Source organism: Leucoraja erinacea, chromosome 1 (assembly GCF_028641065.1).
Source record: "Leucoraja erinacea ecotype New England chromosome 1, Leri_hhj_1, whole genome shotgun sequence".
In the NCBI taxonomy this organism is placed as follows: domain Eukaryota; kingdom Metazoa; phylum Chordata; class Chondrichthyes; order Rajiformes; family Rajidae; genus Leucoraja; species Leucoraja erinaceus.
Window position 1 is genome coordinate 35,839,092 of NC_073377.1, and position 12,817 is coordinate 35,851,908.

The following is a 12,817-nucleotide window of genomic DNA, read 5'->3' on the forward strand; positions in this document are numbered from 1 at the left end:
TGGGGAAGTCCAGAACAAGGGGTCACAGTTTAAGGATAAGGGGGAAATCTTTTAGGACCAAGATGAGGAAAACATTTTTCACACAGAGAGTGGTGAATCTCTGGAATTCTCTGCCACAGAAGGTAGTTGAGGCCAGTTCATTGGCTATATTTAAGAGGGAGTTAGATGTGGCCCTTGTGGCTAAAGGGATCAGGAGGTATGGAGAGAAGGCAAGTACAGGACACTGAGTTCGATGATCAGCCATGATCATATTGAATGACGGTGCAGGCTCGAAGGGCCGAATGGCCTACTCCTGCACCTATTTTCTATGTTTCTGTTAATGCCTCATGGGCTTAAATCGCCTTCCACTATCAATAAAAAAGTGAAGCAGCAGACTTTTCAAAATATCTGAGAATGAACCACTGTATTTGGAAATTTTTTGACTACAGTGAAAGGAACTCCTGAATACACTTGGTCTTGCATAATTTCTGGCAGATTATATTTGGTAGAATCCAAAGAGGCCAGCTGAGAGGAAATAACTTTGAAATCTGATTATTTACATACCACGAATGATAAATGGGAATCATTCTCCCAGTTGAGATAAACTGGCATCGTAACAACAGAATCCAAGGACACCAACTCTGCTGTTCCAAACTTTGAAATGTAAGTGCCCCACCCCCAAACAAACCATTCAGAAAAACAAGCGTGTAACTGTAGGTTCACAAGGGATAATGGGTGGCTCAAGTGCTGAATAATTAGTTATGCTTTCACACTTCATTACGCGGGGTTTGTGCAGGTGCACAAAGTGGTACAATGTTTTGTGTTCATAGCTTTACATAAAGACTGTTTGTGAAACTCATTTACTGCAGGTTTACAGCTGATTTTGCACAAAGTTCTCAGTGTGAGTTTGTACCATAGAGTCGGGTTGTAAATCAAATTATGGATGCTTTTGGTGTTAAAATGGGAATTTGAGGAAAATGCTGTCTGGATAGAGTAATGTTTTGAGAATGAGATAGCACTTAAACTGTGGCTTTGTGTACGTCTCCCACACAGGTGCTGAGGGGCTTCTCAGAGTAAATTGTGCTCTTCAGTTAAGGCATAGGGTAGCAAAACTGTGGTAGTGAATACTGGAAACCAATTTGCAATATCCTTCCATAAGTTGGTATTCTCTTCACGTGCTTGCAGCTTACCCAGGTTTGGACTTGCGAACAAAAATTATCAGCAAAATATTTTTTCCCGTGATGGAAATTGTTTTCTGTGTTCCTAAGCTGGAAGGAGACTTGCATTTGGCTTGAGCCTTGCATTAAGGCTACAAAAACCTATTGTGATTTCTGCTTTAGCCAGGGCCGGATTTACCTATAAACTAGACAAGCTTAAGCTTAGGGTCTCGAGGTCTAGGGGGGGCCTCCGGCCAAGGCAGGACACCTACCGTTCAACTCTGGGCGGGCCCCCCCTCTCTATCTCTCTCTCTCCATCTCCCCCGCTATCCGTGTCCGGGCCGCCGGGCTCCGCTCGCTCCTCACCCGCCGGCACGGCAGGCCGCCTTGCACATGCGCATTGCTGCGGCCTGCACGTCCTCCCCCCTGCACATGCGCACAACCACAGCCAGCACATCATCGGCCGCCCTGCGCATGCGCACTGCAACGGCAACTGGACGGCGCTGGGCACTTTCTCCCTCGCTTTGAATTGTGGGAGATTTGGCCGCCATGGCTGTCCGGTCGCTGCCTCGCCGCCAGCGCTGAAAACCAACACGGAGGGGGCCTCACAAGTGGAATAGCTTAGGGCCTCTCTTCATCTAAATCCGGCCCTGGCTTTAGCACTCTCACACCTCAGCCATCCAGGTAGGTAGAGTAACTAGAATCAGAATAAAATTTTATTGGCCAAGTATGTAAACAATAGCTGCAGGAGTAGGCCATTCGGCCCTTCGATCAAGCACCGCCATTCAATGTGATTATGGCTGATCATTCACAATCAGTATCCCGTTCCTGCCTTCTCCCCATATCCCCTGACTCCGTTATCTTTAAGAGCCCTATCTAGCTCTCTCTTGAAAGTATCCAGTGAACCGGCCTCCACCGCCCTCTGAGGCAGAGAATTTCACAGGCTCACAACTGTGTGAAAAAGTGTTTCCTCATCTCCGTTCTAAATGGCTTACCCCTTATTCTTAAACTGTGGCCCCTGGTTCTGGACTTCCCCAACATCTAGAATATGTTTCCTGCCTCTAGTGTGTCCAAACCCTTAATAACCTTACATGTTTCAATAAGATCCCCTCTCATCCTAAATTCCAGAGTATACAAGCCCAGCCGCTCCATTCTCTCAGCATATGACAGTCCCGCCATCCCGGGAATTTACCTTGTGAACCTACGCTGCACTTCCTCAATAGCAAGATTGTCCTTCCTCAAATTTGAAGACCAAAACTGCACACAATACTCCAGATGTGGTCTCACTAGGTCCCTGTACAACTGCAGAAGGACATCTTTGCTCCTATACTCAACTCCTCTTGTTATGAAGGCCAACATGCCATTCGCTTTCTTCATTGCCTGCTGTACCTGCATGCTTACTGCATACATGCAAGGAATTTGACTTGGTGCTTTGCTCGCACATGGTAAAAACCACAATATACAGCAGACAATTAAAACTAAAACATTTAAACATGTGAAAATAAAATACCAGAGTAAAAAGAGGCGACAGACCTTTGGTTGTTGGAAGAAGCTGTTTTTATGTCTGGCTGTCGATAGACCGGGGTCGCCTCCCAGAGGGAAGTACAAAGATTTTTTGGCCAGGGTGAGAGGGGTCAGGGATGATCTTACCTGCTCGCTTCCTGGCCCTTGCAGTGTACAGCTCGTCAATGGGGAGAAGGTTGCAGCCAATAACTTTCACGGCTGATCGAACGATGCTCTGCAACCTTCGGATGCCATGCTTGGTGGCTGAGCCAAATCAGACTATGATGGAGAAGGTGAGGACAGACTCTATGATGGTAGTGTAAAACTGGACCATCATTGCCTGTAGCAGATTGTGTTTTCTCATCTGCTGCAGGAAGTACATCCTCTGTGCAGTCGATGGTGGCCTCCCATTTAAGGTCCCTGGAGATGATGGTTCTGAAGAACTTAAATTACTCCACAGATGTGACTGTGGTGTTGATGATGAGTGGGGGGAGGGGAGGGGTAGCTCTCCTAAAGTCTACAATCAATTCCACTGTCTTAAGAACATTGAGCTCAAGGCTGGTTGCAATGGCACCAGGACGCCAGCTGTGTCACTTCCTGTCTGTAGGCAGATTCCTCCCCAACATGGATCAGTCCAATCAGGGTTGTATCGTCCGCAAACTTGAGAAGCTTGACAGAGGAGTCTGTGGAGGTGCAGTCGTCGGTGTAGAGAGAGTAAAGGAGAGGGGAGAGAACGCAGCCCTGCGGTGCTCCTATGCTGAGGGTCAGCGTGTCCGAGATGTGCTTTCCCAGCCGAGCACAACTAGCACATCGAAACAGCACCACCTTAAAGTTTACCATTCTGCCTTGAAAATATTTGTCAATCCTTTCTTGTCACTGGGCCAAAATGTTGGAAATCCCAACCTAATAACATTTCAAGCACGACCTCCTCACAAGGACTGCAATGCTTTTTGAAATACTGCTCCAAATCAAGGGCAATTAGGAATGGGAAATAAGTGTTATAATTATAGTTTTGTTTATTCTCATGTGCAGCGAGTTGCAGTGAAAAGCTTTCTGTTGCGTGCTATCCAGTCAGCGGAAAAAGAGAAAACATGATTACAATCGAGAACATTTACAGTGTATAGGTACAAGCGAATAACGTTTCATGCGAGTTAAAGCCAATAAGTGCTGCTAGTACGTAAGTAAAGTGCTGCATTTATGTGAATGTGTAAACAAAATAATATTGAGACATACTTTAGAACTATTATCATTTCACAAAAATGTCTTTGAATTAACTCTGATCTGCCCTTTTATGAAGCTGGATGTTTAAGTCTAATGGGCCTGTCCCACCTACGCAACATTTTCGGCGACTGCCGGCACCCGTCATAGGTCGTTGCAAGTCGCCGAAAATCTTCAACATGTTGAAAATTCAGCGGCGACTAGAACAAGGTACGATTCTTTGGGCGACTACTCATGACCATACAGGATTCACCCCGCGACATGTCGCCTGTATGGTCATGAGTAGTCTCCTCAGTCGCCCAAAGAGTCGTAGCGTCTTTCTGGTCGCCGCTGGATTTTCAACATGTTAAAAAAATCTCCTCGACCTGCAACGACCGATGACGGGTACCGGCAGTCGCCGAAAACGTCGCGTAGGTGGGACAGGCCCATTAGACACAAGGAACTGCAGATGCTGGAACCTTGCGTTGAACGCAAAGTGTTACAGTAACTTAGCGAGTCAGGCAACAACCAGATATGCCGTCTGACCCACTGAGTAACCCAGCGTTGGATGTTTTAAGTCGTTCCTCACAGTTGTGAAGCAATTAGTGCTGCATTGTTTTTGTGCTCATTTAATAAGACACATAGTTGTTTTTAAAGCTTTTAGTACTCTCTTATCCAGGGTCTGTATCTCTATAATACTAAAAATCTTCGTCTTGTTTGTGGCTGTGTGTGTATATGTCAATCTGGTTTACTACCCTATTTTCTTCCAAACGCTAGGCCACAACCTTCCCATTTTCACACATTCTACTCACATTTTTTCCGTCAAGACGATAAACATCTTCCCGTCGCATTCCCACCTATATTTCCGAAATGATTAATTGTTAAAAATTTTAAAAACAGCCTGAAAACTCACCGATTTCGGAACCCCCCCCCCCCCGAGTGATGTCACAATGACCTCGCAAGGCGCGACGGGACACTCCGGGAGGGAGGGGCACTCCAGCGCACTCATGTGGCAGCCGACGCCCGACGGGGAGGGTGGTGCTGGAGCTGCAGTGAGAGCCGAGCCCTGGGCTTGGGATGAGGCCGTGACTGGGGCCATAAAAGAAGCCGCCGCTGGAACCAAGGACGAGCCTGGGTCCGGGGTCAGGGAAAAGCCCATTGGAGCCCAGGCGGCGGTGGCCGAACTGACGGCTGGAGTCTACAGCCAGGGCCAGGCCTAGTACGAGAACCAGGCTGAGTTCCAGGCTCTGCCACTGCTCTCTGACCTGGGTAGGTCCTGGGGCAAGGAATGGGAGTGAGAGGAGTAGGATGTGGGAACTGAGGAGAAGGGAGATAGGGTGGGGAGTGGGGGGTAGAGTAGAGAGAGATGTGGGGGGGGGGGTGGAGGATGGAGATGCCCCCTCTCTATCTACCCTCACTCCCACCTTCTCTACCCCCTCCACTCCCCTCTCTCTCCGTCTCTACCCACCATCGCCTCTACCCTCTCTCTCTACTTCCATCCCTCCCTCTCTCCTCTCTCCCTCTCTACCCCCTCACCCCCCCCCCCCCCCTTCAACCCCCCCCCCCCCCCCCCCTTCCCCTGCTCCCTCTAGGGATTGGAGGGAGGGTAAAGAGGAGGAGGACGGAGTGCTGGGGGATGAGGGGAAATGAGCCGTGCCTGTGCATTTAGGGGCTATGCGTGAGTGGTGCAATATTGCATTGGGGGAACGGGTGAGTGGTGGAATCTTGCGTTGGGAGAGCAGGTCCAACGGGTCTGCATTGGTCTAGTATGCTGTAATAATACAAACTCTGTCTTTTAATTTTAAAAATATTTTTTTTTACCTGTTATCCGGTATCTAGTCTTTCCCTTATTGTCAGCTTTCCTTTGCCAGGAATGCATTCCTCAACCTTGGCTGACTCGGACCTATTCCTCTTGGATTCCATCCCAATCTGGATACTGCTGTATTAATAACTTTTGTCTTTTGTCATTCTGCTTGCTTCAGTTTCGGTTTAGATTTACATTATTATTGTCATTGTACTGAAGTACAGTGGAAAGGTTTGTCTTGCATACTGTCCAAAAAGATCAGATATACCATACATAAATACAATAATTAGTCATAGTCACACAGCACAGAAACAGGCCTTTTGCTCCAACTTGCCCATGCCAACTAAGATGCTCCATCTACGCTGGTCCCACCAGCCCTTAGTTGACCCATATCCCTTTAAAACTTTCTTATTGGTGTACCTGTCCAAATGTATTTTACATGTTGTTATAGTACCTGCGCCAACTATCTCCACTGGCAGCTCTTTCCATACACCCACCGTCCTCTGTGTGGAAAAAGTTACACCTCATGTTCCTATTGAATCTTTCTCCTCTCACCTTGAAACTTATGTCATCTGGTTCTTGATTCCCTAAAATCCTGGCTAACCCAACCTCTCCTCATAGCTCAGGCTCTCAAGTCCTGGCAACATCCATGTAAATCTTCTCTGCACTCTTACCAGCTTAACAACATTCTTCCCACAGCAGGGTGACCAAAACTAAACATAATAGAAACATAGAAAATAGGTGCAGGAGTAGGTCATTCCGCACTTTGAGCCAGCACCGCCATTCAATACCATCATGGCTGATCATATAACCATATAACATATAACAATTACAGCACGGAAACAGGCCATCTCGGCCCTACAAGTCCATGCCGAACAACTTTTTTTTCCCCTTAGTCCCACCTGCCTGCACTCATACCATAACCCTCCATTCCCTTCTCATCCATATGCCTATCCAATTTATTTTTAAATGATACCAATGAACCTGCCTCCACCACTTCCACTGGAAGCTCATTCCACACCGCTACCACTCTCTGAGTAAAGAAGTTCCCCCTCATATTACCCCTAAACTTCTGTCCCTTAATTCTGAAGTCATGTCCTCTTGTTTGAATCTTCCCTATTCTCAAAGGGAAAAGCTTGTCCACATCAACTCTGTCTATCCCTCTCATCATTTTAAAGACCTCTATCAAGTCCCCCTTAACCTTCTGCGCTCCAGAGAATAAAGACCTAACTTATTCAACCTATCTCTGTAACTTAGTTGTTGAATCATCCAAAATCAGTACCCCGTTCTGGCTTTTTCCCCATATCCCTTGATTCCTTTAGCCCTAAGAGCTAAATCTAACTCTCTCTTGAAAACATCCAATGAATTGGCCTCCACTGCCTTCTGTGGCAGAGAATTCCACAGATTCACAACTCTGTGTCAAAATGTTTTTCTTCATCTCAGTCCTACATGGCCTATCCATTATTCTTAAACTGTGACCCCTGGTTCTGGACGCCCAACATCGGGAACATTTTCCAGCATCTACCCTGTCCAATCCTTTATGAATTTTATACGTTTCTGTAAGCTCTCAGCTTTCTAAATTCCAGCAAATCCAAGCCCAGTCAACCCATTCTTTCATCATATGTCAGTCTCGCCAATCTGGGAATTAACCTGGTGAACCTATGCTACACCCTCAATAGCAATAATGTTCTTCCTCAAATTAGGAGACCAAATTTGCACACAATCCTCCTGGTGCGGTCTCACCAGGGCCCTGTACAACTGCAGTGGGATCTCCTTGCTCCTAAACTCAAATCCTCTCGTCATGAAGGCCAACATACCATTGGCTTTCTTCATTGCCTGCTGTACCTGCATGCTTACTTTCAGTGACTGATGTATAAGTACACCCAGGTCTCAATGCACCTCCTCTTCTCCTAATCTGAAACCATTCATATAATAATCTGCCTTCCTGTTCTTGTCACCAAAGTAGATAACCTCACATTTATCCACATTATACTGCATCTGCCATGCTTCTGCCCACTCACCAACCTATCCAAGTCACCCTGCAGCCTCAAAGCAACCTCACACTGCCATCCGCAAACTTAGAGATGTTACATTTAATTCCTTCGTCTAAATCATTAATATATATTGTAAGCTCTGGGGTCCCAGCACCGAGCCTTGCGGCACCACACTAGTCACTGTCTGCCATTCTGAAAATTACCCGTTAATTCCTACTCTTTGCTTCCTGTCTGCCAACCAGTTCTCTATCCATGCCAATACCATGTGCTCTAATTTTGTGCACTAATCTCTTGTGTGGGACCTTGTCAAAGGCTTTTTGAAAGTCCAGATACACCACATTCACTGACTCCCTTATCCATTTTACTTGTTACATCCTCAAAAAGTCCCAAAAGATTAGTCAAGCATGATTTCCCCTTCATAAATCCATGCTGACTTTGACCGACCCCGTCACTGCTTTCCAAATGCGCTGCTATAACATATTTAATAATTGACTCCAGCATCTTCCCCACTCCTGATGTAAGGCTAACTGGTCTATAATTCCCAGTTTTCCCTCTCTCTCCTTTCTTAAAAAGTGGAGTTACGTTGGCTACCCTCCAGTCCACAGGAACTGATACAGAACATTGCAAAATGATCACCAATGCATCCACGATTTCTAGGGCCACCTCCTTGAGTACTCTGGGATGCAGACTATCAGGTCCCGGGGATTTATATGCCTCATGTCTCAACAGTTTACCTAACATCATTTTCTGACAAATGTGGATTATCTTCAGTTCCTCCCTCCCACTAGATCTTCGGTCCCCAAGTATTTCCGGGAGATTGTTTGTGTCTTCCTTAATGAAGCCAGAACCAAAGTACTTGTTTAACTGTTCCGCCATTTCCTTGTTTCCATTTTCCTTGTTTCCCATTATAAATTCACCTGTCCCACTTAGGCTTTTTTAGGCGACTACAGGCGACTAGGCTGTCATCATATAGTCGCCAGGGTTTGTGTCACCTGTATGGTTGTGAGTAGACTTCTCTGTCGCCCAAAGAGTCGTAGCATCTTTCTGGGTCGCCGCTGGATTTTCAACATGGGTTGATGCCAATGAGTGTAGCTAGACTTCTCCTGACCTAGGTGCTGTTGTAGGTTGGCGCCAGGTGATGGAGGTTGTCACCGGTGCTGACTTCGGTGAATTCTATTGGCGACTACCTACGTCAACCGGCAACAGGTACCGGCGACTGAATTATCTTCAGTCGTCGCCGACAGGGTCGTAGTTTGTCGTGGGTGGACGTAGGGTGACTTCGGTTGTCGTAGGTTGTTGCCTGTGTGGTCATAGGTTGCCGTAAGTATGGTCGTAGGTTGACGTCCTAAGTCATGACGATTAGGTCGCCGGTTGTCGGCAGCTTGCCATAGCTAGACGTCGACTAGGTGGTAGGTTGTCTGCGACATTGTCGTAGGGCAGTCCAGTCGCTGATTTTTCAGCGAACTGCTACAACTATGACAGTTGCCTAAATAATCGCCTAAGTGGGACAGGCCTATAAGGGACCTACATTCATCATCACTAATCTTATTTTGAAAATATTTTGCTGCGTGCTATCCAGTCAGCGGAAAGACAATACATGATTACAATCAAGCCATTTAGCTATGCTGCTGGCCTTGCCGAGGCAGCGTGGTATAAATTGAGTCAATGCAAAGGAGATGGACACAAAGCTGGAGTAACTCAGCGGGTCAGACAGCATCTCCAGAGATCTTCACTCTCACCAACACTGCAGTCTATTTTCGGTTTAAACCAGCATCTGCAGTTCTTTTCTACTCAATTGCAAGGAGGTTGGTTTGTGTGATGGTCTGGGCTGCATCCACAATTTGCTGCAATTTCTTGCCGTCTTGGATGGAGCTGTTCCCAAACCAATGCTTTCTAAGGCGCATCTGTAGATGTTGGTGAGAGATGTTGGGAACATGCCGAACTTCCTCGGCCTTCGAAGCAAGTAGCTGTTGGTGTGCTTTCTTTGACATTGTTTCAATATGGGTAGTCTAGGCAAAGTTGCTGTTGATATATACTTGCCTACTCAACCCACGAGTTAACCTTTTGTGATTCTTGTATAAAAACACCCAGAGCTATCTAAACACAAACAATTAAATATAATCTTACACCTTTTAAGTACCAATGTTCTAATTGCTGCTATGTAAATGGATGATTCTGTAGCCGAGGACATTTTATTTAAGTTATAAAAACAAAGAACTACAGATGCTGGTTAATAAACAGAAATGATACAAAGTGTTGGAGTAATTCATTGGATCAGGCAGCGTCTCTGAAGAACAGGGATAGGTGGCATTTTGGGTTGAAACCCTTCTTCAGGCTAATTAAGGGGGAGGGGAGAAGGAAGCTGGAAAACGGGGAGAGGCAGGAAGAAGAAACGTGCGGATAATAGGTCGAGACGGGTAGATGGGGATTTTTTGACAGGCAGATGGTTGGAGAGACAGGTAGGATGAGTTGCAGATTGTGAAGCCAGAAGGAGGAATGTAGGAGGGGGAGGGGGGGCTGAAATTAGTTAGAAGTTATTTAAAATTGGAGGATTCAATGTACATACCATTGGGTTGTAAGCTACCCAAGCAGAATATGAGGTGCTGTTCCTCCAGTTTGCATGTTGCGTCCCTCTGGTAATGGAGGAGGCCCAGGACAGAAAGGTCATTGTGTGAATGGGAGGGGAGTTAATGTGGTTCGCTATGGTAGGCCATGGCAGATTGAGCGCAAGTGCTCAGCAAAATGGTTGCTGAGTCTACGCTTAGTCTTGCCAATGTTCAGGATGCCACATCAGGAACATCGGATGTAGTAGATGACATTAGAGGAGGCGCACGTTCACCTGGAAGGACTGCTGGAGTCCCTGGGAGGATGTATAGGGACAGATGTTCCATCTCCTGCAGTCGGTGGGGAAAGTACCTGAGGAGGGGGTGGTTTGAGTGGGAAGGACTACACCAAGGAGTAGCGGAGGGAGTGGTCACTGTGGAAGACGGAAAGGGGTGGATGTGGGGAGATGTGACTAGTGGTGGGATCATGTTGCAGGTGACGGGAATGTCGGAGTATGACGTGTTGGATGTGGAAGCTGGTGGTGAAAGGTGAGGACCAGGGGAACTCTATCCTTGTTCCATCTAGGGAGAGGGGCAGCAGGAACAGGACTATGAGACCCAGGAGTCCTGGGTGAGAGATCTATGACAGAAGGGGGAAAGCCATGCTCATTATAAAAAGTGGACCTCGGATGTCCTAGAATGGTAAATCTCATCTTGGCAGCCAGACTGATGAATTGAGAGTAGAGAATGGTGGGAGGTTACTTTGATATGAAATTATTACATAGTTTTGTGGACTTTGTCTATTAATCATCTATATAAATTGATTTTTCATATCTAGTCATGCAAATTTGAATTGAGGGGTAAAATAACAGAACCTACCAGCACATGAAAGCCCAGATGGAAACAGAGCTTTGCAAATTATTTTCTCCAATTCTGTACACAGCGGTCTTCTGACTTATAGAAATGCATAAGGATTTATTGGAGGTGCAGTCAGTAATTATTTTGATGATGCAGTAGTAAAATGGATAGTTTGCAAAATACTATTTTTTTCCATTCTGTTGTTCAATATAGGTCTCTGAACAGGAAATGGATGAAGTTATTTCACGTTCAACTCATCGTGAGAGCATAAGCAAAGATGGACAATTGTTACACACCGCAGGTACCAACAACTGTTTCAGCATTTTGAATTAACTCTATACAACTCGAACAAGTTAAGTCTTTATTCTTTGGAGCGCAGAAGGTTAAGGGGGGACTTGATAGAGGTTTTTAAAATGATGAGAGGGATAGACAGAGTTGACGTGGAAAAGCTTTTCCCACTGAGAGTAGGGAAGATTCAAACAAGGGGACATGACATGAGAATTAAGGGACTGAAGTTTAGGGGTAACATGAGGGGGAACTTCTTTACTCAGAGTGGTAGCTGTGTGGAATGAGCTTCCAGTGAAGGTGGTGGAGGCAGGTTCGTTTTTATCATTTAAAAATAAATTGGATAGTTATATGGATGGGAAGGGAATGGAGGGGTTATGGTCTGAGCGCAGGTATATGGGACTAGGGGAGATTATGTGTTCGGCACGGACTAGAAGGGTCGAGATGGCCTGTTTCCGTGCTGTAATTGTTATATGGTTATACGTTATTATATGCAGTTATGAACATTTAAAAAAAACCAATTTAAGATAATAAGAGAAGAGATACCTTTTGTTGACTAAAAAGCTTGGGAATATTGACATCATTTTGGGAATCTATGACATCATTTTGTGTCCCCTTTTGGGCCTAATCACCCGCTTAAGAGTTTTTTCCTCCTTTCGCTATATTCCTCAATGCCTCTGCCTGATTCTATCCTCTTAAACCTTGCATCCTTTTTCTTTTTGGCCTAATCTACAACCTCTGGTCATCCGAGAGGGATACATATCCCTCCACCTTACTGGAATATGCTTGTTCTGAACTTCGATCAACTGGCCTTTAAATGACTCCTACATGTCAGATGTAGACTTACCCAATAACAACTGCTTCCAGTGTAACCTCTCGAGCTCCTGCCCAATAACATTGGAGTTTACCTTGCTCTCATTTAGTACCATCCCACAAGGTCCTAACCTCTCTCTATTCAAAATAATCTTAGAGCTAATGGAGTTATGATCACTGTCCCGAAAATGTTTTTGCACTGAAACACCAGTTACCTGACCAGGCTGATTTTCCAAAACATGGTCCACAGTATGTTCCCTTCTCGGCTTGGACTATCCACATACTATTTCAAGAAACCCTCTTGGATACATCTCTCAAATTCTACCCGGTCCAAGCCTTTTGCACCAAGCAAGTCCTAGAGGGATCTAGGAGTGCAGATGCTTGGTTCCTTGAAGGTCGAGTCGCAGGTAGATAAGGTGGTCAAAAAGGCTTTCATCAGTCAGAGAGCCAGTCAGTCAGATTATTGAGTATAGACTTTGGGAGGTCGTGTTGCAATTGTATAAGACATCGGCGAGACCGCATTTAGAATATTGTGTTCAGTTCTGCGCACCATGTTATAGAAAAGATATTGTCAAGTTTGAAAGGGGTCAGAGATGATTTATGAGGATGTTGCCAGGACTATTGTGTGTGAGCTATAGGGAGAGGTTGAGTAGGCTGGGTCTCTATTCCATGGAACGCAGGAGG

The 12,817-nt window shown here is 45.8% G+C and overlaps 1 protein-coding gene across 2 annotated transcripts in view; it reads left to right on the top strand.

The window, feature by feature from the left end:
- The window catches only part of pdzd2 (PDZ domain containing 2), a 391,205-nt gene that overhangs the window by 315,918 nt on the left and 62,470 nt on the right, over nucleotides 1–12,817 (top strand). For both annotated transcript variants that reach the window (XM_055632782.1, XM_055632787.1), the window contains one exon: nucleotides 11,249–11,336. In XM_055632782.1, coding sequence (XP_055488757.1) covers nucleotides 11,249–11,336 — 88 coding nt within the window. The remainder of the gene's footprint in view (nucleotides 1–11,248; nucleotides 11,337–12,817) is intronic.